At 36.4% G+C, this 27,927-nt stretch overlaps 2 protein-coding genes and 2 long non-coding RNA genes across 7 annotated transcripts; all 4 read left to right on the top strand.

Moving 5' to 3' along the window:
- Positions 1 to 237: 237 nt before the first annotated feature.
- LOC137715632 (uncharacterized) lies at positions 238 to 2,298 on the top strand. Of its 2 annotated transcripts, XR_011065578.1 has the most exons (5): positions 238 to 924; positions 1,010 to 1,246; positions 1,354 to 1,477; positions 1,681 to 1,791; positions 1,929 to 2,298. It is a non-coding gene; the product is annotated as an uncharacterized lncRNA (long non-coding RNA). The 2 variants fall into 2 exon arrangements; XR_011065577.1 differs by having other exon boundaries at positions 1,354 to 1,791.
- An 11,834-nt stretch (positions 2,299 to 14,132) lies between these two features.
- LOC137744570 (uncharacterized) lies at positions 14,133 to 16,732 on the top strand. 3 transcript variants are annotated; one of them, XR_011069608.1, is made up of 5 exons: positions 14,133 to 14,528; positions 14,882 to 14,988; positions 15,567 to 15,621; positions 16,068 to 16,277; positions 16,400 to 16,732. It is a non-coding gene; the product is annotated as an uncharacterized lncRNA (long non-coding RNA). The 3 variants fall into 3 exon arrangements; XR_011069606.1 differs by having other exon boundaries at positions 14,133 to 14,988; XR_011069607.1 differs by having other exon boundaries at positions 14,133 to 14,988; positions 16,387 to 16,732.
- A 3,180-nt stretch (positions 16,733 to 19,912) lies between these two features.
- Positions 19,913 to 22,797, top strand: LOC137736028 (heat stress transcription factor B-1). Its single transcript, XM_068475376.1, has 2 exons — positions 19,913 to 20,491; positions 21,545 to 22,797. The coding sequence occupies exons 1-2, from the start codon at positions 20,288 to 20,290 to the stop codon at positions 22,229 to 22,231; spliced, it is 891 nt and encodes a 296-aa protein (XP_068331477.1). The 5' UTR covers positions 19,913 to 20,287; the 3' UTR covers positions 22,232 to 22,797.
- A 1,937-nt stretch (positions 22,798 to 24,734) lies between these two features.
- Positions 24,735 to 26,690, top strand: LOC137709909 (red chlorophyll catabolite reductase, chloroplastic). The gene is made up of 2 exons (XM_068448894.1): positions 24,735 to 25,142; positions 25,965 to 26,690. The coding sequence occupies exons 1-2, from the start codon at positions 24,795 to 24,797 to the stop codon at positions 26,577 to 26,579; spliced, it is 963 nt and encodes a 320-aa protein (XP_068304995.1). The 5' UTR covers positions 24,735 to 24,794; the 3' UTR covers positions 26,580 to 26,690.
- The last annotated feature ends 1,237 nt before the right edge of the window (positions 26,691 to 27,927 follow it).

Below are 27,927 nucleotides of genomic sequence, written 5' to 3'. Positions count from 1 at the left end.
TTGTCTCTTATTCTTTAAGTTATGTGAAGCCTGGTATATATTGCCTCCGATAAAGAGAAATGTACAACAACAAATTATATACATATACTAAAACTCAAGAAAAAAACGTTGTTCATCAACAGTGAACGGGCGAAAATGACCTCCGATTCCATTGTATTCTGATATTTTTCCCTTGTTTGTACAGTGAAATGATGAACTTGACCCTGCTGTCCACGCGTCCGTGTGCTTCTACAGGATGTTGACGCGTTGGTCTGCTTTTAGAAATTCTGGATTCTTCCTTCCATCCATTTCGATCTCTCTCACAAACCCTTCTGTTGCTAAAGCTTGCCTTCTCTAGCTCTCCGATCGCGACTCCTCTCTCTCTCTCTTTCCTGCTGAAAAAAACCAACCGAGTATAAATTTTTCCAGTTCTTTCTCTTAAAAACTACAAATCACAACTGCCAAACTCCAAAAAAAAAAAAAATTGAATTAGAAAAGCCATTTACTTTTCCTTGGATTTGGGTTTTGCTTCAATTCCTACACTGTCCAAAACATTGCCGGCTGTAGTGGAGGGGTTTAGTCATTCATTCTTAAAGTTTTTGAGTTCCATATGTTATATCTGTGATGACTGGGTATTTTCCGATATGGGTTGCTGTTTTTCAATCCGTTAAGTCCAGAATATTTCGCGGTTTTTGCGTTTGTTTATGTCTAATTTGCACCGATTTTGGTCAGATCTATTACTGGGAAGTTAATTTTCCGAACTGAAGTATGTTTTCTAATTGCTATGTTTTGGTTAATTTTGGATGGAATTGTAACCATTTGGTTTTGGGTTGCCTCTGATCCTGTTCTAGGGTTCTCTTGGCTAAGAGGATATTTTGCGGTTTGGTTCCTCGCTTGGTCAGTCACAGATTTACCGACAGTTCCGGCGGTCCTGTTATTTTTTGGGTAAGTTTTTTCTCTTTTTGTTTTTTCCTGGTTTGATAACTCCTTTGTTGGTGTTAGATAAAATGTGTGTGTAATTTTTTCGAAGAGATGAGGGGGGTGATTGGAATGTTTGGAACATTAGAGTTGCAACAAAAGACCAGTGAGTTGGAACATTAGAGTTGCAACCCCGATGGTACTCTATTTGGTAAGCTTGAATACGATCCACGGTAGCTTTTTCTAGGAAACTTTGCAATTGTTCTTTCAAACGGGAGTTGCATGTTCTAAACACATTATCCAATTATGCGCTTATTTTGGTGGGAATGAGATTCACCAGCATTTGGTGGTAGGTTCTGCATCTTTTACCTTTTCAGTATATTTCATTTTGCTGTTCTCTTTTCTAATACTTTTATCAATTTCCAACGTTTCATAATCTTTCTTATTCACTTGCAGTGTGGAAAGGTTGTTCATTATCTCATGACCCTGGCCTTTGTTGCTGCTACAAGTGATACACATTTCAATTCACTTTCTGCGAGTAATGTGTCAATCATTGTTCATATTTCACACTAAATTATTAGTAAGAATTCATTCTGCTAAGCTTTTTTACACGTGCAAAAGTGTTGCATGCATAATATTAATATCTCATTAGCATGGCCAAGATCCGCTTTTAGTTTGTTTGCACCACAATTTTCTATTAGCTGAACCTGAAACTCAAGTTAACTGCTCCAATTTGTTTCTAAATTGTTTAAACTATTGTTCTCATGTTTTGGATCTTTACAGAGGGCTATTACATAAGAGATGATCAAAGAGGCAGTGGCAAGTACATTACAAATGATCAAGGCATATGACAGTCATTGTATTCTAAGTCATATGTTTCAGCTCCCTGGTTTGGTAAGGAAAAAATTTATATTCTCTTTACATTTAACTCAGTTTAAATTTAGGTGATTGTGTTTTCAAATGTTGCCTGCTCTTACTTACATATATGTCAAAATAACAATGATTGTTTTGTATCTTTTGTAAATTTGTAGTTATTGTAGAAGAAATTTCAATGGTGAAGAGGAACAAACATAAAACCAGTGCTATTCTACCAAAAGACCTTATTCTCACGACATTGGGTATGATTGCTTAAATTTTCAATTCATTGTAGTAGCTAGATTGAAACAATATTTCCTTACATTTTTTACATGTAAATAGTCTAATTTTTTTATAAATGATATTAATCTTCTATGACACAATCTTTTATATATTTGAAGCATAAATTTTCATACGATTTGTAATCTCACAGCAACGCGCGGGTACTGTTTTCTAGTTAAACTCTAAAAATTATCTTGACATCAAAGCAGTTTCGGCCACTCTCTTTTTCTAAACTATAGCCGACAACTTGAAACCCTTGTGGACACCAAACCTAAAACTGAATCCTAGTTAGTCTTGGAGACAAGAGACTCATACCCAACACCAAACCCTAGATCTTTGTTAGTTTTATTTGACTCAGTAAAACAATATAAACCACCTATAATCCACCTAAATAGGGGGTGGATTATGATTTGGTAAAATCTTTTTGTTTTTTTGTTTTTTTAACAAACTATATTATTTACACAAGGAGTGGGTTTAGTCTCACAATGGGCTAGTAATAATATAGTTCAAATTCGCCTTTGTGAAGAATCGAACCTAAGGCTTCTCATTTACAAGTGAAAAAGAATATCACTAGACCGTAGTACTAAATGACAGTAAAATCTTTAATTATTTATCCATCAAAGGATAGGGAATATGCTTGGTTTAGTGGCTTTGGCTTAGAGTCCAAAGCCTCCAACCTAATTGTAACTAGACCACTATAAATAGAGGTCTTAAGGAGAGGGTTAGAGCAATCTGCAACATCCAAATCCAGAGCCATAGCCGAAATTCCTCTAGGAAAATAGCTGAAATTCCTCTAGGAAATTTACTCCTCACTCACTGAACCTTCCTAAATACTCGGTATACCAAGGTGGAGGCAGAGACTCAAAAGGAAACTCTTTAGAAGCAATTATAAGTAGCCAACCCACAACCCATGCCCCAAACTTGTACACGAAAGCCCCAATTTGTTGCTGCAATGGCTGAGGACAAGGCTGTTACCCCGATCTTGGGTCAGACCTTTGCATCAAACAAGTTTACATGCTCCGATTTCAGTGTCCGAAGGACAACGCGATGGCCATGTGTCGGCTGACACCCGAGGGTGACGTAAGCTATTTTATGAATGCATATGTTGAGAACATGTAAAACATGCATAATAAAGTTTGCGCTTAACAATGCAATATAGTTATCAATTACAAACCTTAATAAAATATAATATTCAACTGCCAACAATTAAAGAGTGATAATGCATGACATGTTCAAAGCATACAACTAATTAGGAGTACAAACGGAAGGAATAATAGAAAGTGCTATTACAAGAGATGTCCTACGTAGAGAGGAGGACACAAATTCACTAATATGGGAATGCCTCGTAGCTCGGGTCGTATGCCTCATTCCTAGGTCTTGAGGAGGAGCAAAACAAAAAAAGAGTGGACCAAATTTATATGTATGTAATACTAAAACAGTTATTTTTCAACGTACTAACCCTCAGTTTAGAAAACTCATATAGCATAATAAGTAATATATTTTCCGAAAACCCTAGCATGCGATAAAACCTTTCATAAAACATATATCATATAAAGTGTGCTTAGTAGTGGTATCACAATCGCCTGAAGGCCCTACATCGCCCGACCAAAGCCATATATAAATATCTTCTAACCGAAGCTATATATAAATATCATTCGCCCGTAGGCACATAGTAGGAATAACCACTAAGTAAGCACAAAAAATAATGAACATAATCTTTCCAAAATATATCTCATCGGAGCTAAATATCTCAAACATCATATTATAAATCCATGTTCATAAATATCTCAGTAAACGTAAAATCAATAAAACATGATGTTTCATAAAGTGTAAATACGATTTACTCATAAATGTTTCATAAAACGTAATCTTAAAATCATGTTTTTCATGTATGCATTTCTAGTAATAAAATCATGCATTTTGGTAGGGTCCACTTACAGAACTCCGTCGTCGAAGAGCTGTTCGAATAGAGAGGACGGAAATGCTGCTAACAAACACACATAAGCACATAAAGGGACCAATTAATTAAACTCTACTAAAACGATTGAATTTGGAAAAACGGAGGTCATAAACGGATTTAGGACGTCGGAAAACCTAAGAGGGGACCTTGGGTTCCCTCACGCGCCATGATTGGTCGCCAAAAGAGTCGTTGGCATGGTGGCAAAGCATAGTACCTCCAGTAGAGGCATGTGTGCTCCATGCGCGAACCATGGAATCTGGGAATTGGTACGAGTCAAATCTGGGTTTTAAGTTGCTGGGTTGGATTGGATTATTGGGTTGGGCCTGGTTTGTTGGGTTGGGCTCGGTTCTGGGTTAGATCCGGTTTTAGGGTTATGGGTCAAGTCAACTCGATTTCAGGTTGTGGGTCTGGCAGAATCTAGGTAGAAGTTCTAGAGCTCCGTTCGAGCTCATTTCTTCACCATTTTCAATGTTCTAGCTATTGAAATGAAGCTTAGGATGAAAGGAAGAGATTTGTACCAATTTGGAGACATGTCGTGGCCAGAGTTGGCCAAAAAATGGGCCTGGAAGACTAGGGTTCTCGCAAAAAACTAGGGAAAGCTTCCTCCGAGCTATTTATGCGTCCAACAAACATATACAACTTAAAACATGCCTTGATCTAACCTTAAAACACAACCAAAAGGTTTCAAGGAACTTACTCAAGTCGGAAAAGTCACAAAATCTGTCGAAGTTCGTCGGGGAAGGGAATGAACAGTGGCTCTGTCACTGTTGGAGTACCCATGCCTTGGCTCAGAGGTTTCAAGATCACGACGTCCAGGTGGTAGACATTGTCGTGTAAGTGAAGCTTGGAGAGAAAGGGAGAGAAAGAGAACATAGAAGAAGGAGTCGGGAGAGCTAAATAGAAAGAGAGAAAAGTAAAGGTGAGAGATAAGAGAAAGCTGAGAGATTTTCAGAATAAAAGGGGATGGGGCGACTCACGGATAGGGAAAGGGATAAGGGGGCAAGAATCCCAAATGGGTCCCATTGGCTTGCAAATTAAGATCGTTAAAAACGAAACACAAAATATCCAAAAAACGTTCGACGTTTCAAAACTTAAAAACTTTGCTATAACTCAAATTTCAAATCCGTTCGTACCTACGCGTTTGTGGTGACGAGTACAATAAGAATAAACTAAGAAAGGTAATCATACGCATTTCGATAAGACGGTCAATCAAAGTCAACGTTCATGCCTTAAGGGCAATTTTGTAATTTCATATGTTCGATAACAACAAAATACTACAAATTTAGGACGAGGTATCACAATGTACCCCCATAAGAGAATTTCGTCCCTAAAATTTACTACCTCAAGTAAACAGGTGCAGATATTGACTCCTCATCAGTTCTTCTGTTTCGCACGTTGCCTCTTCGACTGCGTGGTTCCTCCATAACACATTCACCAACGGAATGACCTTGTTTCTCAACATTTTATCTTGTCGGTCAATAATCGCCATTGGTTCCATAACCCATGTACTCCTGACTCACTTCCAACAGTTGCGGCTGCAAAGCGTGAGATGGATCTGGTACATACTTTTGAAGCATGGAAACCTGAAATACATCATGTATTTGTGACAATTCTGGTGGTAACTCCAATCTATAAGCAACCACGCCAATTCTCTTTGTGATTTTGTAGAGACTAACATATCGAGGACTCAACTACCCTTACTTACCAAAACGAACCACACATTTCCAGGGCGATAACTTTAGAAAGACAAAATCACCATGTTCCGTAAAATTCGGGACGGGTCGTTACATGAGTTTTCCAACATCCATGGCTTATTGTTTGGGTTCAAGGTGAATGATACGAACTACGAACTACAAGGTATGGTCGAGGATGATGGAGATTCATGTTGCGGGCTTAAACAAGCTTGGATACTTGATTAATGGACACATTGCGATGGTTGATGAGACGAAACATGGTTACTTGAAGTGGCTTACCAAGGCCATAATTGTAGGAGCTTGGTTGCTGAAAACCATAGATCTATATCCACTTAGGATGTTCATCGAATTGCGGACAACCAAGAACATTTGGGATAGTGTCACCCAAATGTTTTATGACGGGGTTGATCAATCTCAATATTACAAGTTCTGATGCAAGGCAACGAGGACAAAGCAAAACAGGCGTCCAGTAAATCATTATTTAGTAGAGTTGAAAAACAAGTGGTAGGAGATGGATAAACGGCGTCCAAATAAGATGGTGTATGTTGCTGATTTGGAGACCTTGAAAGACGATCTTAAAAAAGATTGGGTGTATGATTTTCTCGTAGAACTTGATGACGTGTTCGTTCCAATTTAGAGCAACATTCCTCCTATGAAGTCGGTCCTGGTAATAGAATAGTGCTTCAACACCATTTAGCGTGAAGCACAACGACAAACTACTATGCTCGGCGGTAAAAATGCTAACAGTAGTTCTTCTATGACCATGGTTAGTAAGTCTCCCTCAACGGGACCTCTGCATTCTCTGCGGGATTTGGATGAAGTTGAAAATGATAAGCTATGGTGCAGCCACTACAATGGAATTCGTCACATGAAAGAAACATGTTTCGAAATCCATGGTTATCTAGATTAGTTCATGGAGAGAAGAAAGTAGAACAACAGAAAGGCTCACAAAAATCCCGCATATGCCAAACTTGCAAAAATTGGGCCAAGAGTTGTAGTCGTAGCTGCTAGCCATGTTGGGCCCAATGTTGACCTAACTCACCAAGCTGGAGTGCTGTCCGAACTCCATTAGCGGGACAGGTGCAAGAAGTGCATCGAGATGATTTAACTGAACAACTTTCACTTCTCAACATGATCTCTTCAAATAATTTTGTTTAAAGATACAGGTAATATGATCACTTCTTTAATTGCATATGCAAATCGAGATATGGGCTGGATCATTGATTCGGGTGCTAGAAACCTTATAACCTATGACCAAATCCTCAATAAATCTATAACATCCTCACCATGGGGCAGTGTTGTCACGACTAATTAGGGTATTGTTCCAATTACTTGATTGGATTCTAAAGCACTCACCTCTACTCTCTCTTTACATAACTATACACTTGTTCCCGCACTCTCGAATAATTTATTGTCAATGGCCAAGTCATCGAGTAGTTAGATTATGTTGTGCTAATGTTCCCTTTTTTATTGATTCAGGATATTCGAAGTCAGGTGATCATTAGGCGTGGTACTAAAAGGACGGGATTTTACTATGTGGATAATGTAGCCCTTGACCCGTGTTAATCAAGTCGAAGTAGTGATAATAGCAAGGTGAGGCTATTCAGTTATGACATTGTCAATTAGGTCATGCATCTTTTGGTTATTTGAGAAAGTTACTTCCCTTTTTATTTCATAATATTTTAGACTCTTCCCTAAAGCATAATATTTGCACATTAGCTAAAACCCATAGAGCTTCATATTCCTTGAGTTTTAATAAAAAAATTGTTCCTTTCGAGTTGATTCATTATGATGTGCGGGGGTCATCTCATATTACTACTCAGTATGGAATCCACTGGTATATAACGTTTGTGGATGATTGCCCTACCATGACTAAAAGTGATATGAGGGCAATTTTCAAAACATTTTATTGCATGATCTACAATCAATATTCACTTCTAGATAATGTCTTCAAATCCAAAAAGGTTGGCGAATATCGTAATTCTCAACATTCCCAATTTTTCAAAATAAAAAATAAAAAATTGCATTCTTCGTGGGACAACTTGTCTCCAAACTCTGCAACAAAATGGAGTGACCAAAAGAAAGAACTTGCACATTCTAAAGATTACTCGTCTTTTTCTGATTGGGGTTTGTGCGTCCAAAACATTCTGAGATGATGCAGTAACTTATGTCATTCACCTTCTGAACTGCATGGCATCACGAGTTCTTTCTTTTCGAACTTCTTTGGTAGCACTTGCAGATCATGTCACACTGTCTTCATCCCTACAATTAGAACCCAAAGTTTTTTGTTGCGTAACCTATATCTACCTCCATAAATTCAACAAAACAAACTTGACCCGTGTGCAATGCAGTGTGTTTGTCCTAACTTTAGTCCCCAACAAAAACGGTATCAGTGTTACCATCCACCAACACAGCATATGTATGTTACAATGGACGTAACTTTATCTGATGAACTATTGTAATCAACCCATCCATATTCCTCAAATAGAGATGACCATGCGTGAAGACCATGGCTGGTTTGATATACCAGCTCTGGATGTAACCACAGCGATGTGACTGAAGTAGGCCAGGAGCGCTGATAGTGTGACGTGGGCTCAGAGACGCCGCCAAGCCCAAATTGGCTTATTGAAGAAGTGGGAGACACCGGCCCAAAATAACTTGATGCAAGTGAATCATGCACCACTGAAGCCTATCCCCCTCACGCCTCACGCCACACGCTTCACGCTCATTTAGTACTCACCCATTGATCAACGGATATTCTTGATATAAGTGCATTGGAAAGAAGTGTTGGTATCAACTCTGAAATTGCTAAACAAACTTATGTGTTACCTCCTAGACAGAACCATGGAAAACCACCTGATAGGTACTCTCTAGAAGGAAATGTACCATATTAAAAAATGAGTAATGTTATTCATACCATGTTTTTATATCATATTTCTATACCACATTAGATGGCATCTAATGTGGACAGCCACATCATTTGAAAAATTTGCAAAACCCAAAGAAATGAAGGAGAAAGACTCCTCGTATACCACAATCATCATTTAATTAACTAGTTTTTCTTGATTATTAGTTTATTAAATAATGGACTAAATTTAAAAATCTGATTAATTCAAACAATGTGGTTATCCACATCAAATGTCACCTAAGGTGGTATGAAAATATGGTATAAAAATATGGTATGAATAGCATTACTCTTAAAAAATAGACAACGACTCGGCTGGACACAGTTGAGACTTCAGAAGAAAAAAAGCAGATTATTTCTATACCACCTTAGATGGTATCTGATGTGGACAACAACATCATTTGAAAAATTTACAAAACCCAAGGAAATGAAGGAGAAAAACTCCTCGTATACCACAATCATCATTTAATTAATTAGTTTTTCTTAATTATTAGTTTATTAAATAATGAACTAAATTTAAAAATCTGATTAATTCAAACAATGTGGTTATCCACATCAAATGTCACCTAAGGTGATATGAAAATATGGTACAAAAACATGGTATGAATAGCATTACTCTTAAAAAATAGACAACGACTCGGCTGGACGCGGTTGAGACTTCAGAAAAAAAAGCAGATTCAATTTTTTTTTAAACAACAAAACTCTAACTACTACAAGGTAGCCAAACCAAGAAAATAGACTACGACTAATAGATACAAAACGACAAACGGACAAATAAATTGATACCCATCCAGAGCAGGTTAAATTCAAAATGATCGAACTTGCTCTAATATACCAAGTTAAAAATCAAAGTACGCATAACAAACGAACAATTACTATGAAACTATGAAATATTGTTTATAATGAAGAATGCCGAAGACGACTACAAATTAAGATCTACATCTTGACTGACTTAACCTCTCAAACTAAACTACAAGTTATATTTATAAAGACCAAAACCTAAGAAACCCTAACGTGCAAAATACCAATTAGATCCTAATACAAATTCAAATCAAACCTCTAATTAAATATCTAAATAAATTAATAAACTCCAACCGAAAATAAAATAGGAAAAAACTAGTGTCCACGGAAGCTATGACAGTTTGAATAATAACACGCTGATTAAATTGGAAACAACTAGTTCCTCGAAAAAGTTTGGACGTTTGACATAGAGAAATTTTTAGAAACCTAATATGTAGGGGTGGTTCGGTATGGGATACCATACCGAAACTAGTATCCCGAATCCCAAACCAAAATTTTTTGGGACGGGAATTTGAAGACCAATCCCAAACCAAATTTTCGGGAATCCCGAAATATTTTCGGGATTTTAGGACAAATCGGGAATCCCAAATTGAAATATGAAATTATGAATTGTTCTTCAAATATATAATTTAAGAACACATTCATGAACTAGGAATTTCATTTCATTCACACTACCATTTAATTGAACACTGGCATGTCTGACTGGTTTTATCATAGTCAAAATTCAAATTAATTAAACCATTTTTGCAATCTGTTGAGAGACAAAAGAATCAAGTCTTCTGAAATCATCAACCATGGCAGCAGCAATAATAAAATCCACATGAATATCAAACAGAACATGAAAAATATGCAAGGTGTAGGGCATTCCAGGTTGCAGAGCATGAATTAGAAACTACTAGCATCAATTATAAAAGAATAATATATATGTATAAATATATATATAATAATTAACATTATATTTTTTCGGTTCGGTATGGGATTCCCGAAATATTGAGAAGCCAATCCCGAATCCCATACCGAAATTTTGGGATCGGTTCGGGATAGCATCCCAAAAATTTCGGGAATTTCGGTTTGGGAAATTTTTGGTTTGAGATTGGGATTTTTTCGGTTCGGTTCGGGATTTTTGGGAAAATTTTCCACCCCCACTGTATTTTCACAATTTAAATCCTATTAATTCTTGCTTATTCTTTGTGCTTTTGATAAATCTTCGAAAGTACTTAAGGGGTCGATATTGTTTGACTCGAACCCAAAATAATTAGCTTTACCAATTAGGTGTAAACGCACCAAGAGATAATAAAGTGTTAACACAAGGAAAGGCACAGCATGCTTTTCCCACAACATGTCATTGTTAAGAAAAAAAGAGAGAGAAGAAAAGATGGAGAATGGAAGAAAGTTGAGAGAGGTAGATGAACAATGAGAGACGTGAAATTGAAAAGAAGTTGAGCACATTCTTCACATCCACACACACACTTCTTGACGCGTTGTGAGCAATATACATAAACAATATATTGAATGACATGAAAGGCATGTGACATTTACGCTTCATACACGAGTTAACCTGTAATACCATAAAAAAAATTGTTATTTCACCATAAAATCAATTGACAATATATTTTTTATCCTATTTTCCTCCAAAAATAATCTCATTTGTGATTTCTATTAAGCTCTTATTTAAAGTAGATATAGAAATGTTCAGATATGTCCTTCCTTTAAACTTTGTCATTTGTCCTTTGGTCAAAGAGAAGATAGATGCAAATTAATATTATCTGATTAAATTCCAATGGTATAAGCACGAAAATATGAATATGGGACGCTTCGTCCACGTCACGTTAGCCTACCCTGGAAAACGAAAGCTGGGCTGCTTCTTCATTTCTAATTAAGTTGTGACAGCTACTTAACTTTGTTGTGATTCACAGAGCAACATGGCTGTCATTTTCATCAACCTTCTCCCCGAAAAAATTCTAATTTTGCTACTTAATACATTTCATTGAAGAAAACTTCTTTAAATGATGATTTTTTTTGCTCGTGATTGATACCGGAAATAAAGTGAAGTGTTGAAAATTTGTTCTTAATTAGAATTCAAATGTTTACACCAATTTTAAATTTTGGACTTATCCTAACAATTTTGGTTTTTTTTTTTTTTTTTTTTTAATGGTTCTGGCAATCATGTAACTTAACTTGTATTCCTTCAAACGGAGAAGAGAAATACAATACAGAACATTTCCCCATAGTGGGCAGAGTTTCATTGAAAGACCAAAAGTTGGAAGAGAAAAACACGTAAAAGAGACCAGTTACACAAAAGAGACCCTCCTCTTGAGCAAATGATCTGCTAAGAGATCAGAAGGTTCTTCAGACCAAGAACAAAAACTATTACAAAGAAGTGATGTGCGGGCAAAGATTCTGAACTTCATTCTTTTAGCGGTACATATGGTTGCATCCTAGTTATTAGAAAGAGAATAAGAGAAAGAAAGGATACATTGAAGTACAAAAAGTTGCTTTTAGCGGAACACAACAAAGTTACGCTATTACAATTAGATACTGAACTTATATAATATATCATCCTTGAATTTTATGTAAATCAAACATTGGAGACAACTGTCAGTTGATCAAAGATTAGTTAGTATATGTATAGTTATTTTAAATTTTAATTCCGCAAATCCATTTCTATTTTATTTCGTACTGGTTTAAGATTAAAAAAAAATATATATCCGTTGCATTCTAACTTGGTAATGAAGTTACTTAGGCTCTTGATAAGGTTGTTTGCACCCAGTACACACTCAAATCAATTTGAGACAGATGAACCTGATAAAGATCAGTATCTATCTATCTAATCATGATAAAATTCCTTACTTATAGTGACGTGTCAGCATTTATTTAACTTAAGAAAGAAGATGTCTCACTAATACTCCGATAATTAATTATCAAATTGCATGGTTCAAGAGGTCAAAGGTATTTGGTAATCTATTTGATATAAAGATAATATTAGGAAGACAACTTTGTAAACCGAATGATGTAGTTATTGATAATCGAATTATTATTTAAATATTGATTAAAATTCTTAATTCTTGACATAATTTTATACTCTAGCTAGTGAATTAACTATCTGAAATATTCAGATTAACTTTTAAGTCTCTCGTCCTTGTAGTTTGGGCCGGATTGTTATAAAATCCATTTCTCAACAATGCGTGGCAACACTGTAACTGTGTAATATGTATTTGTTTTCTGACAAAAAAAAAAAAAAAACAAAGGAAAGAAGAAAGAGAATATAGGTAGCGATATATTAGTCTAAGACCATAAATTTTTAATTGATAGGGAGGATTAGGAACTAACAAATTAAGCGAAGCGATTGTAACCACTGTTTCAAATGAATAGGTAGAGAACTTATATGAGGCAATAATAATGTAAGACAATAATTTATAAAAACATTAGCAATGATGAGTTATAGGCAGAATTTATTCAACAAGCATCAAAGATGCTTACGGGACAAAAACAAATAGGAGAGTGCATGAAGAGATAGGATTTGTGAAATCATTTTCCTAGTCGAGATAATTAAATGTACATATTTTTATTACACAGATAGTTTTAGACCTAATAAACAGGTTGCGTTTATCGTGATCATGTATCAAACTTGTTATCTTAATGGGTTATATCGTGTTAAAACCATTATCTTAACAGGTTAACCTGATAACGACCAAACCCGCTAACGGGTGACTAGGAACCCATTATTTTAATGTTGTTTCATGTGGGTTAACTTGTCGTGCAAAAAAATCTTCAGGCCTAATGGGTAAACCTGAGAAACGGGCCTTTTATGTCGTGTTAGTGTTGCTTTCGTGTCAACCCCGTTATTTTAACCGATCGTGTCAAACATGTTACCTTAACTAGTTGACTCGTTAACATCGCAATCCAATAACAACCCGATCTGTTAACAAGTTGACCCTACACTACTAGAATTATGCTCATTAAACACCATATTTTGCCCACCCTTTGCAATTGGTGGCCATAGATATAAAGTTGCTACTCTTACTATTTTTTGGTGGCTTTACAATGGGATGCCACTGATATCAGTGGCCGTAAAAAATCAACCACCAATGATTGGTATCTGTTAACTAACTTTATTTCTTAAAATTACTTTTCTTCTACTTTTTAATTTCATTATTTATTTTGTTGGCGCCTAAGTGATGTTGGTTAATATTTTTGTTTTCAAAGTTGGGACATATATTGCTTCTCAGGATCTACGAATGCAAGTCAAATACAAAAGGGAGACAGAGAGGCCAAAACCCATAGAAGGACAGAGCCTTGGACCCTAATCGCATCTCTTGGCCATTATTGCATTGATCAGTGATGAAGTCGAGCGGTTCCGCGAATGATTGGTGTCTGTTAAATAGCTTTATTTCTTAAAAATACTTTTTTGTGCATTTGTGAATTAAATTGTCACCATTGTCAAATTTTGGTGGCTTTAACCTTTCTAACATCCTTTATTGGTGGCTTTAACCTTTATAACACCTCTCAAACTATAAATTTTTTGACACCAAAGACTTTTTACATGTTTTTTTTAACTTTGGGACCTGTTTTCTTATTTCTTTTTCAGTCTTCTTCTCCTTATTTTTTTGTCAAAAATATTATTTTTCTCATTTAATAATCTTATTCTACATTACTTTCACCCCCAAATAAATACAAAGTAGGACAACCCTATTTTCGACCCAGCCGTTCTCTCTCTCTCTCTCTCTCTCTCTCTCTCTCTCTCTCTCTCTCTCTCTCTCTCTCTCTCTCCTCCCTGAGCTCAACTCCTCGCCTCCTCCCTAACCCTTTCGATGGGATCGACGGCTCAGTGTGGGATTTGGTGAAGGGAAGGCATGCGGCTTACAGAGAGTAAGAGAGATAGTGGGCGAGGGAGAGAGAAAGATAGGCATTCGATGAAGGGAAGGCATGCGGTTTGTAGAGAGGGCGGAGGGAGGGAGGAGAAGACGAAAATCAACTGCAACAAGTTCATGGATAGGGTCGCAACAATGAAGACCCCTCGGCAGCAGATTCAAGTCAATCTTGGTTTTCTGGCTGATTTGGAGTAGGTTTACACTAAAATTGAGAAAGCACATATGAACGCAAAGGCTTGAGGATGTACGACAACTTGGAAAAGGTAACTCTCAAAGATGTCAGGTTTAAGAGGGAAAAGGTAAAGTTTCGTACTTTAGTGTTTGATCCTGAAATTAATTTGTGTGTGAGTTTTGATCTCTGTAATTTTGTGTAAAATTCAATGACTTTACCTTTTCTAATGCCTTTTTATTTTCTATTTTCTATTTTTTTCTTTGAGCTTCTGCATTTTGGGTTCTATTTTTCGATTTCACAGTCGACTGGAAATATTGAGGGGAGAGAGAGAGAAATTGCTCTGTTATAACTACGCTTCTATATTTCCTACTGGTTGGTATAATTGATAATTAGAAATGATAGCTTTACTTGATTGATGTTTTATTTTTCTGTATTCAATTTAAGGTACTATGAATTGGGACCCGACAATCCACCATACGCTGCCAAGTTCTACAACTATTGTGGGGCTGCACGACTAGTTTCCATGTTTCGTATGATGACGATTGATCCATGTAATATCTCTCTTTTAAGTTTCATCATTTCATTCAGTCTTGCTCCTGCACTCTAACCAAGCTTCTGTATCTCCAATAATTTCATCTCTTTTATATAAAAATGAAGTTGATGCGTAATTGGATTTTTTTTCTTTCTTAAGTTATGTTTTTTTTTCATTATCGAATTAATCTTTCCTGCTGTTGTTTATATAATTATGAGGGAAGAGAGTTAATGGAATGGGGGCAACAAAAGAGGGGAAGGAAAGGGAGTGCACGGGTTGGCCTGAGTTTTTTTTAATTGGTTTGAGATTTTGTTTACGTTTGGGGTTCTTTAGCCCTAACACAATTTTGAATTCATATAGAATTTTGTTTATGTTTGGGGTTGTCATGTTCGTGTATTTAATTTGGTGTTTGGTAGTTTACGTTACAGTTGTTGTCGGTTTTCTTAAAGGATAAATCCAAGCGATAATGCCCTTTCTGATGTATGTGCAAATGTTAACACTTTGTAGTCATCAATTCTTCGTTGTGTTTATGTATTCTTTGAGTTGGTTGATACAATTAAATTTATCTCTGAATCAGTTTTGATAAATGTTTGCTAGATGCTCTAAATGCTTGAGGAAAAATGAGAGTACTACAGAAGGCTGCTGCAAAAGGGTAAGAATAGCTGCCGAGAGCTACTACAATTTTTGTTAATTAAGGGTCGGCAACTTACTTTGGCATTTGTAATCATCAATTCTTGACTCGAGCATTACGTATGAAGAATGGAGTTGTATAACTTTTGGAGTTAACATTTTGAGAAATAGCTTTAAATTTTTGTTTTCATTTTGCTGGTACGTGTGTGTGTTGTGCTGAGGTTGAATTTGAATTTTGCTGATTGGTTTCTTATCGGCTCACTTCACCCATCTCTTGGTTATTTGAATTCTTTAGAGATGCTTGTATTGATTTGTGATTTTGTTGGATTTACTCTGGTGAAATTTGTTCATCTGCACTGGCTGATTTTAGGCCACGACTCCATTCTTGTTTATTACTAAGTCTTAATGGTGTAGGGTATATGTAAATGAATTCAATTAGAACTTACTTTTTAATTTTCTGTTTTGCAGCTGCCTTGATCATTAGTTGGTGATGTTTGGGAGATTGAGAGTAGGATAGGATAATTTGTTCATCTGCGCTGGCACTGACTTCTATCCATTTTGAGAGGAAAGCAGATTTGGGTTCCAACTAATCCTCGAGGGACTGAAAGCCTAGCGCCTGGTATCATTGCATCTGAGTCGGATTTCTATCTTCGCCGACTATGGGGTTTGCCCAGTGAGGTGTGCATCTACAACTCTTAACTTTAGTATGAATAACACGTCCTGTTTTGTTTAAGAATTGGATTATTTTTTCAAACCTGTTCTCTAATCTTAGCCTTTTCTTTTTGAGGTGGAACTTGTAGGACTTACTTGTCAAGCCAAAGTATCTTGTAACCTTTACCGTAGGTTGTGCTCAGAAAAATAACGTTGATGCAGCAGTTAAATGGGTCAGTTCTCTCAACAATAGCGAAGTTCACATGTAAGATTGGCATGACATGTTTAAGCTCTTTGGAAATAGTGTTCAAACACTTTTCAAAGTTTGAGTCCCAACATTTGTTCAAAATTGTATAAAAGATCAGTTATGCAAATTTGTAGTATATTCTTATATCAAAGATATTACAATTTGTTTCCTCACCAAAAAAAAAGAAAAATATTATATTCAAATCTGGGTGCCCCTAGAGGCATCCTTTTTTTTTTTTTTAATATTATTTTTGAACTTTGCCACCAATGTGAATTAGGGTGGCATTGTTAGTCTCAAATCTAGCCACTAATAAGAGGGACAATGAGAATTTTAGAAATAATAATAAAATATAAAACAGTTGTACTATTCACATACCCACCAATGCAATATTGGTAGCCATTGTTACAATAGAGTCCTCTACATAGGCCACACTCTAGTTTAGTGGGTGCTTGGTGGCCATAGAGGTTTGCCACCAATTTGAGTGGCAACACTTGACAATAGCCACCAAATGAAAGGGGTGGCTTATAGCCAAATTTCTAGTAGTGCTATACATATTATATTTGTCTCGTTCTTACGTTAATGGCTCTTGCAAGAAATTGCTAGGCCTAAATTTATGTGTATTATTAAGGTCAAAGTAATAAGTCTATGTAGTTGACATTTGGTGCATATGATTGACCAAATATTTTCCTAATTTTATAGATTATTACCGAGTATATTTTTTCTTGAGAAAATCAAGGTTAATGAAAAAAGGAAAAAGAAATAAGTATTGAAGAATAGAAGCAATTAATCAAGTTTTGCTTATCAAAAAAAATAAATACAAAATTAATCAAAGTCTCAAAGCAGTAGGTGAGGAAAGACAAGGCTCTTGAGGTGGCCAATAATTAGTCTAATGTTTGAACATGTTCTTCGTGTCCGTCCTTCTCGGCAAAATGCTTCTTTCTTCTTCCACAGCTTACACAAAGAAAAAAAAAGAAAGGAAGACCCACACTCTAAGAAATGTAGTAGAAGCTTCCCTCAAAAAGAACTCCCACCCATTTCCCATTAGAAAAAAATATTAAAATCAAACTCCCTCAAACTCTCTTTCATCATTTTCTTCAAGAAAGAAAAGGTCCCTTTGTCCCAATCTCGATCTCATCTTTGAACACGACTAAAGTGGGGTTCATGTGGTGGGTTTTGTTTAATGTATGGACCTCTTCGCACAATGCTATGTCATAGGACTTTTTAAATAACAAACCAAAAAATTATATAAGTTAACAAAAATACCACCGTTTTTAGCTGATTAACAATGAATTCACTCGGTTGTGAATAACCTTATATTTTTTATTTCTCGATTTGAATAAGATAACTAAGACTCACTCGGACATTAAGTTTTAAGCTTGTAATATCATCTTATTCAAATTATAATCTGGCACACTAAATTTGATGTAAACAAGACAGATAAAATGCAATCCAACACTAAATATGTCATTCTTGTTCTGCATATAACCTCGTAACAATCGAGTCATGTTTTTGTAGTTTGTATTGTGTAATAATTAGTTCATCGAACACGACTCTCTAATTGAACAAAGTGGAAAGAAAATGAGCACAAAAACTATTCACGAAACCGTTACATTAGAACATTCAAAGAACGTAGAATATTCTCGTCTATGACTTTCCTATTAATTAAAGAATAGACATTACTTTCGAGAAAATCTCGTTTATAAAATTTACATTTAGATTTGTTCTTAGTTTGGATAAAGTTCATGGAATAGTCCTTTAGATCTTTGACGTTTTAAGTATCGCATATCAAATTGGACACATAAAACTATTTTTAGAAAAGAAGTACGATACTTTATTTATTGAATAAGGAACATTACATAAACTTATTCATCAACAATTCAACCCTACAACAGTACTTGCAAATTAGATTCAAAAGTAATACAATAATCATGACTAATTAATTGCAAACCAATAAGTCGACTTCAAGCACTTTGTTGAAAGCCCAGCTCACTGGATACCCCAGGATTACAAGGATCAATGGAATTGTTAATTCTCATATTTCATAGATATTATGTGAAATAAAAAAAATAAATAAAATAAATAAAAAAATAAAATCTCTGAAATGCATTGGGATAAGATTACAATATCCATAGGTCTAGCCGTATCATCTAATTTCTGTCATGACTCCATAACACCAAGTGAAGTAGATCCAATAAATCAAACAACTTCACTTCTATTATACATAAATCTAACCTGAAAATAAAAAGAAACACCTCTCCTAAAGAGAAAAATCAAAACCAGCAACTCCTAGTGAGAATCTAGGAATTATTAAACATAATCAAAATTAAAAGAACAAAATAGTGTCACGGAATCTACATCCTCCCGGAAGCTCGAAGAGAATGTACCAAACTGGCTAAACTCTAACCCGGAGCAACCTGACTAATTCCATGCCCTGTGGCTCCAAACTTATATCAAAAGTGCAAATGGGAGTAAAAAAAAAAATAGTGTTAGTTATGTGCGCGGGTCAAAAGATAACAACTATTTGGCAACAACAACGTTTCACGGAAGCAATTCGACACAAAATAAAAGTAAACGAAAGGTGTAAGAAGAGACCAAGAAAGATTTTTAAGAAGGGTTGTCGCCAACTCCAAACCTGAAAGCAGCGGACGGCGGCGAAGGATGAGCTCCTTTTTGCTTTTCTCTATGGACGTATTGGGTTTCTAGTTATTCCAACTGATCTTTAAGTAGGTTTAAGAGAATTAACATAATTTTTCCTTATATGAGTGACACATAACTTAAAATTAAAGCGTCTTAGCAATACGAAACTAGAACTCAAAAATATAAACACAAGATGTTGATTCTACCTAAACCAATAAATCATATGAATGAATCAAATCAGAAAAAGCCGAGTACAATTGAAGTTTAGAGTAAATGTTTTGTAAATAAGAAAGATAGAACTAATTTGTTTTTTAACGAGTCAATAACATATTTAACGGGTTAACAAAAACATGACTCATGTTTTAACCTGAATCTCATGGGTTAGTAAAAACACGACATGTTTTAGACAAGTTAACTCTATTTGAGTAAAACAATTATCGCTTATTAGGATATTAAATTTTTCAAGCATAGAGCGTGAGAGGTTAGTTAGATTTATAGTTTGACACATACTGTTCACAATACAAATAAAAAGACAGCTAAAATGCAATTCAAAAATTAATTTTTTTGTTAATGTTGAGCATGTACCCCGAATTGGTCTGACAAGATAAGTTCGTAACGCTGACAAAAGCCAAAAATGAAAAATAATTAATTACCATATATATTTTATATTTTATAATGAAAAAGAAAGAGTTTTGTTTCTACGAATTTCTAGATGCCACGTCACTTTCAATTTTTCTGTGGGTTCTTCTCCTTTATAAAGCCATGCCCACGAACGCGCTAGAAAGAAGTTGCACTTCTGTTTGTTTTGAGTCTTGAGGAAGGGATTGAAAGAAGAGAATTATGATCTTGGTCTTTCTTCCACCTCCAAACAACCACAACCACCGCCATGGAAGCTGGTAGAGGCAAAGCTCGAACCAACACTCTTCTCTCTCGCTTCTTTCTTTCCGGTTTTTACTGCTGGGGTTGGGAGTTCCTCACTGCCCTTCTCCTTTTTAGTTGCCCTAATACCTCCTCCTAAATCCTAATTAACTAACCCATAATTTAGTTAAATCCCAAAACCAAAAAAAGGGGGTGGGGTTTGTAGATCAGTTACATAGTGTTATAGCGAAAGTTTTTTTGGTTTCTTTTTTCTGGTTTTTTCCGATCGGAAATAATGGCGCAAAGGTCTGTTCCGGCGCCGTTTCTGATGAAAACGTATCAACTTGTGGATGATCCGAGCTCGGATGACGTGATATCGTGGAATGAAAGTGGGACGACGTTTGTGGTTTGGAAGACAGTGGATTTTGCGAGGGACATGTTACCTAAATATTTCAAGCACAACAATTTCTCAAGCTTCGTCCGCCAGCTTAATACCTATGTAAGTTTTTTCGAAATTATATTTTCTTTTGCTTGTATTTTTACTTATATTTATTTTCAAATTATATCACTTGCATGTTTACTTATATTTATTTTCAAATTATATTAGCATAAAAAATGTCTTATTAATTAGTTCATAAATTACTTGAAACCCTTGGAGGGCAGAAGATAATCCCAAAGTGTAGGAAAAATTATTTTTATGATTTCGAAAAACAAAGTATAGGACAAAACTGAAGATCATTGGAAATATGGAATCATTTCCATAGAGATTCTCGTTTTCTTTTCCTTTTTTATTTTTTTCTTCAATGGTTGGTGAAGTTTGCTTGAAAATTAATAAAAAGGCTTCCATGTCAACCCATAGAAAAAACGAGAGTTCTCGTCACTTAGTATTAAATGATTACAGTCTATGTATATTTCTTTTTATTTGTAAGAGAAAAATTTTAGAATTGATTTTTATCAAAGCGTTTGAACCACATTATTATTAGTTCATTTTGAGAATAAGTAAATCTCTCATTTTTTAATGTAAATAATATTATTTGTTAGATAAAAAAAGAGGAAATCGTTCAAATGTTCCAATAGTAAATAAATTACCATTTCCTTTTCAAAAAAAAAGGAAAAAAACACTTTTATCATCGGCGAATTGTGACAAGGAATAAACTAAAATAATGATGAGCCTATTTACCTGGAAACTGCAGCTAATAATTCTTTTTGAGAAAAGAAAATTTTGTAGTTGAGTTTTTGTTCAACAAAAAAAAAAAAAAGGTTGATGGGTGTCAAAGAAATATATATTAATCAAAGATAAAGTCACAATGGAAGCATCCAAACATCACACCCCATTTTAGAACTCTAAATCGTCGCTTGTGGCCGCAACCCAACGTCAAAGTTTTTTATTTTTTTGTCGAAATGGCTAAGTTTTGCAGTCCGGGCCCTTCTGTCTCCAATTTTCCAAATCCGAGGGCGGAAAATTAAACTTTCTAAACTTAACTCAATTATTTCATAAAAAAATATATCTAGTTAATAATTACCAAATATTTTTCTTTTGCTTTAATTTCAGGGATTTCGAAAGACCGTGCCGGACAAATGGGAGTTCGCGAACGACAACTTCCAGCGAGGGCAAAAGGAGCTCCTGTCCCAGATCCGCCGCCGGAAATCTGTGACGTCAACGGCGGCGCACGCACCCCCCGGCGAAAAATCCGGAGTACCATCGACACCGTCGAACTCGGGGGAGGAGATGGCGTCGACGTCGACGTCGTCGCCGGACTCGAAGAACCCGGGGTCGGTGGAGACGGCGGCGCCGAGCCAGGTGTCGGATTTATCCGACGAGAACGAGAAGCTGAAGCGGGAGAACGAGAATCTGAACTCGGAGCTGGCGCAGACGAAGAAGCAGTGCGACGAGCTGGTGGGGTTTCTGGTGGAGCACATGAAGATGAAGCCCGATCAGATCAACCGCATCATTGGGCAGGGAATCTGTGGGCCTAGCGGCGATGATTTTGAAGCGGACGATCATGGTCTTGATCTGGATATGGAGGGTGGCGATGATGAGGAAGAAGAGGAGGAGGGATTGAAGCTGTTTGGCGTTTGGATGAAAGGGGAGGAGAAAATGAAGGGGAAGAAAACGGGGCGATATGAGAAATTGGGGGTTGGTGGTGGTGGCGGCGCCGGCGGGCCCCGCGCGAAGAGAATGAAGGGAGGGGTGGAATTTCACGCGCCGATGATGAGGACCGGGAAGGTGTGCAACTAGGCTAGCTGAGCAAGCCGAGCTAAGCGGAGCTAGCGGGAAGGTTGGGGAGGTGTGCATGGTAACTACTGTGCACATACCCGCATGCAGTTTGAAAAATTTGTAGAAAATGCTTTTAATTTTGCATAAAATATGGAGCAATACCAAAGTGCTTAGGTGGTATGCTAGAAGGGTTGCAAATTTGCAATAGAAGGACAAAGAATATGGCGGTGTTATTATGTAGCTATAATAAGGAATAGGGTTTTTGAACCTTGTTAGGTATGGAGGATCCGGATTCAATGCTCTGAGCTGGTGAGTCTGCTTGACTGTGATCACGGGTAGGATGAAATTCTCTAGATCCAGAAGAGATGGATAACTGTGGCTTGTCACCCGTTGTTCTTTCTTTTTTTTTTTGAAAAAATTTAAAAAAAAAAAACTTGTTTTGTATGGACAATGCTGGAAAATGAGACTTTGAAATGGTCTCCTTTTTTTATTTACATCGCTTAGGAAAATTTAATATTTGCAATTTTACATTTTGTGTACAATCATTATTAACTTGCTTGATCATAAACTACGGTAAGTTTGGGGAAGGATTCTGTCTCATTCTCTCAATTCTTTAAATTATGAATACCTGTTGTCCCAAACTTTTGATCTTCTAATTTTTCAGCAAGTAATCTTATAGTCGTGTTGAAAAGTTAAGACATCGTTTATGCTTACAACGGAAGGAGGTGGGGTGTCATTGTAAAAGGTAATTTTAGGTCCAAGTGCTGACAAGAACTATCGTGAGAATTTATCTGGTGCTCATGAGGCAATTTGCCGAGTACCGTCGAGATATGTTTAGGAAGCATTTCATTAAACACTTTGTGAGCATAAAAGGAACAATACCAAACATTCAAAGAATTCTTTGAACACTTTTACATGTATATTTCCTAAACTCTGGGTGGTCCTGTGACCACCTTGGTCCCAATGTACATATGTCAAGTATTTTCTTCAAGTTTCTTTAGCTTGAGTTGTGCTATCTTCCTAACTCACTCACGCAACATGGGGGTTTAATCAAGATGACAATTTTAACCGTTAAACCCGATAACCGTAGATAACCGTCCAAATAGAATGGATTTGGGTATATTTTGGATATGGAAAAAAACCGTGAATATTATTTGGTTATAATTTTGGATATGGTTATAGGAGTCCTAAATCCGTACCCGTACCCAAATCCGATCCGAATAATAAATAATATAATACATACATACATATATATATATATATAATATAGTAGTATTATATATATATGTATGTATGTATGTATGTATGTATGTATGTATGTATGTATGTGTGTGTGTGTGTGTGTTCATTATTCACCCAACCCATTACCTTGATGTAGGAGCCAAAAATAACACTTCCACTAAATAAGCCACTAGCACACCAAACATGAGGAGTGGAGCTACAATCAAGTAACATAATACCCACTCCATGGAACATGGAGAAATAGAAGGAAAGTGGGACTTGGAGCCCAAGACTTGAATGCCTATAAAAGGCCAAGAATCCCACCAACCTAGGGGAAAAAAAGGGGAAGTATCTGATAGCTTGACAATGTCTTGCAATTATTTTAAACAATGAATGACTTGAGCGTCGGAGTGTTTTCTTGCAGGTCCCCCCGCTCGCATTGTTGGCAAGTGAAGATGGTGTCCAAGGCTTCTCAACGTGTTCAAGATTACTTGTTGGTGGAGAATTGGAGTATCCGAAATTTTCCTCTCCAACACTTGAGAACAAAAAAGTTGCACTTTGTCGGAAGGTTGAAAAGTTTTGAATCAAAATCTATGAGAATTCAATGGTGCTTATTGGAGATATCAAAGACCAACCAACATCATCAATGTTTTAAATTCAATGCTTTAATTTTTATACCCAACAAGATCCATTAATTGAATCATTGTAAACATCAAATGTTTAATGACGAAATTAATATCTAGTAAACTATAATGCGTCAACTGAACGAATATATTTTTTATATTAACAAGGATGGATATAACTGTTAAGCGATGGAGAATCCGTTATCCAACGGCTATGGTTATGGATAATCCCAGATGGTTAATTTGCGGTTATGGATATGGTTCATTTTTGTGGTTATGAGGATGAATATAGCATTTCCATCCCCAAACCGAAATGTTGCCATCCCTAGGGTTCAACACTAACTGCTTCGAGTTGTGTGGCTTATGCGAGTTGCACGTGTTGCATTCTTTACACTAGCTGCACGAGTTCCATGAGTGACACAATAACATAATCCACGCCGAACTAATTAACTTAGCCCTTGAAACTAATCTAGTATGAGACAATCTCTTTGTAATAAACAACACCAAAGTGTAATTTCACCATGTAGCGTCTCGGGATTGAAATTTATTTCAGCCCACAAGAACCCGTTTTCATTTATGCGTAAGTGCATTTGGATCAACGATTCCATAGTGGTGAAGCCCGTATGAAAATACAAACTGGGTTTTAAGTATATGAGCCCACTATGCCCAATGGCTGTCAGAAATATCACAGGAGAAGATGATGGCGTCGGTTAGTGACTGTTATGCTGCCCAGTGAATGAATGGCTGTTATCTTCCCCCACGTCTTACACTCCTCCGCTTTCCCTCGCCCTCCTCTTCCTCCCTTGTCTTCTCCACCTCTCTCCCCGTCCTGCATCCGCGCCTCCTCCGCATCAGCATCATCTCCCATGGACCCGCACAGCCAAGGGAGCAAAACAAAGTTCATAGACTTCCCCTACGTGTCGGCCCCACACAGGAACCTCATGGTCGATCTTGTATTGACGTTAGAGACGCGCCTTGGCTCGCAGCTCTTGCCTTGTACTCTCCCTCCCGACGTGCAGTACTACCAGAACGAGAGTGGTACCAACCATGCATCCCTCCACATCAGATCAGGCCTCTCCTCCGCCCCTGTAATTTTCTCGAACCCCTGTTTCTTCTTTATAATTTTCACTTGATTAATATAAAAGTGTGGATATTAATGGTTTGATGCCAATTGGGATTTTAGCTTTTGATTTCAAACTCCCAATGGATTGTTGGTTGGAGGTAGAAATTTATAGGAGTAAATTGGGTTCGTTTCTTTTATTGTTTGTTACATTTTTTATTGGGGAAGAAAGTGGACTTGCTCTAAATATAATTAAATTCTAAATGTGTGGTAAAAGAATCGTACCTATTTACTTGCTCTTGAATTTTTTTTTTTTATGAGTGTTAGAAGGACTTGATTGCCAATTTACAGTATCTGATAAATTATTGATACAATATCGTAATAATATTGACTTAGTGGGATTATAGCATCAACAAAATATCGATCAATTGTCGACATGTATTGCATGTTGGTGTGATGTCAACAAAATATCGATCAATCTGAAACTCGTTTGATAATTATTTTGTTTTTCCTTTACTGTGTTCTAGATGGGAAAGTTTGTGGGAGAAAGGGTATTGAAAAAAGAAAGGAGGAGGATGGAAGATGGAAGGATATTGAAGAAATGTATATGGAATGATATACAAAATGAAAACGAAAAACGAAAAATACGAAAGCAATTTTCACTTTCGCGTTTTTGTTTTCGTATATTATCCTTCATTTCTATCTCCATCATCATTGTTCATTCATGTTTCTCCCCTACACTTTCCCTCCATTTCTAACATAATAAATTAAAACCAAAGTTTTGAAAACGAAATAGTTATCAAATGGGCTCTTACATGTTTTACTCTTCATTGACATTTGTATATTTCAGGTTGATTTCATGTTAGGAAGTTGGCTGCACTGTGAGCTACCAACAGGTGGAGCACTGAACATTACAAGTCTGTCATCCTATCTCAATCCAACCACAGATGCACCAAATTTCCTACTTGAGCTCATCCAGAGCAGCCCAACATCCCTAGTCCTCATCCTTGACCTTCCTCCAAGAAAAGACCTAGTTCTCCACCCTGACTACCTCCAAACATTTTATCAAGACACCCAATTGGACACACCCAGGCAAAAGCTTGAGAAACTTGCTGAGGTTAAACCCTACTTCTCTTCATCGTTATACATCCGAAGCGTAGTGTCTCCAACTGCAATTTTGGTTCGGATCGAAGCAGGGAGTGGCGGGGAGGGAAAAGGCTTGGAGGACATTATAGCAAATGATGTGAGTCCCATTGCAAAGGAGGTGCTGAGAATCTGGTTGGATCAATGTGCTTGTGGGGAGAGAGAAGTGGGAGAGGATGAGAGGGAATATTTGAAGAGGAGGGATGATTTGATCAAGAGGAAGACTATTGAGATAGATTTGGGGTCTAATTTTCCAAGATTATTTGGGGCTGATGCTGCAGATAGAGTATTGGGTGCCATTAGAGAAGTTTATAAGGTATGATTAGTGATGGAATGAGTGCTAATTTGATCACTGTAAAAGATGATAAATAAAATAATTGTACAAGATTTTGTATAAATTTAAGCTTCAAAATTTTAGATCACCTTTATTTGATCACTGTAACCAGTAATGTTTGATGGAATAAAAGATTCTAATTCAAAACTAATAGTGTGTTGAGAAACAATATTAGTTGTCCATGTAACAAATTTTTAATGTAAAATCAATATGACTCCAAGCGGGTCAAAGTTGACAAGATCCTCTCCAGATCCTCTTTATGGGGATTCGGAAATCAATCAATCGTATCCGTTTATCATACATCGTGCGATTAGTTTTCGTTAGGTACTATTTATATTTAATTTTAAATTAAAATTTTAAAATGATTTTTAACCGCACGATGTACTATAAACGGACACAATTGATTGATCATCCAGATCCCCACAAAGATGATCCTATTCTGGCCAAGGTATAGGACAATTGAGTGTTACATCGTATAAATAAAGTTAAATCGACAGGTAGACTGATAGATGAGTCAGTATATGGGAGCGCTCAATTCGTGGATGGCTTGCCACCCCCATTTTCCTTTGATTCATTTGTTTCGTTGGTTTGATCTCTTGGTGGTGGCCTTGCGATGGAGGTGCATTTGGTGGTTGTTGGTTCCATTCAATTTTAGGGTCTTTTGGTTGTTATTAACCTGGCCACTTTTGGGCATACCTACTGTATTTTAATTTTGTTGTTGGGCTTGTTCGGAAGTAGTGGGCTGCCATTTGGACTCTCTTTTTCCCTGTACTTGTCTTTTTATTTGATGAAAGTAAACTAGTTTGATGAAAAAAAATAAAAAAATAAAAAGGAAGGTGAAGTATCAATTTAAAAAACCAAGGATCAAAATATCAATTACCATAAACTAGAGAAGTGCAAAGTATAATTAAAAATCTCATAAGCATTGTGGATTGAGCTTCTTTACGAGCTTGAGAGGGTGAGAGAAATGGCTATCTTGAGCAAAGCCAACTCCGTTTATCAAATATAAGTAATATTGGACAAGTTACGTAATAAGCGTTACATGAACATGCTCGTGAATATTTTGCATCTCAACTTTTTTGGAAGTGTTTCATGGTTTGTATGCATGGCCTGCTATAAAATTTGTATCCATCTCAATGGTGTTAAATTGACATGCGGTCCAAAAGCTCTTTGGCTCTTAGCTAGAAGAACCATAATTCGAGTTTTCCAGCACTACAATGAAGGATACTTCATTTTAAAATCAGACGGGGACGGGCACCTGATGTACCTAAACCTTAGAGATTGATATCTCGAGCTTATCAGGGACCGTCCAGCTGGAATGGGCTCACATTCTGCT

The sequence above is a fragment of the Pyrus communis genome, chromosome 1, assembly GCF_963583255.1.
Source record: "Pyrus communis chromosome 1, drPyrComm1.1, whole genome shotgun sequence".
In the NCBI taxonomy this organism is placed as follows: Eukaryota; Viridiplantae; Streptophyta; class Magnoliopsida; order Rosales; family Rosaceae; genus Pyrus; species Pyrus communis.
This window is presented reverse-complemented; position numbering and strand designations above follow the sequence as displayed.

Bases quoted from the DNA above. Each gene is read 5' to 3' on its own strand.
- LOC137709909 (XM_068448894.1), top strand. From the start codon at position 24,795: ATGGCTGTTATCTTCCCCCACGTCTTACACTCCTCCGCTTTCCCTCGC. The intron at 25,143-25,964 runs GTAATTTTCTCG...TGTATATTTCAG, and splicing joins CAGGCCTCTCCTCCGCCCCT to GTTGATTTCATGTTAGGAAG.
- LOC137736028 (XM_068475376.1), top strand. From the start codon at position 20,288: ATGGCGCAAAGGTCTGTTCCGGCGCCGTTTCTGATGAAAACGTATCAA. The intron at 20,492-21,544 runs GTAAGTTTTTTC...CTTTAATTTCAG, and splicing joins TCCGCCAGCTTAATACCTAT to GGATTTCGAAAGACCGTGCC.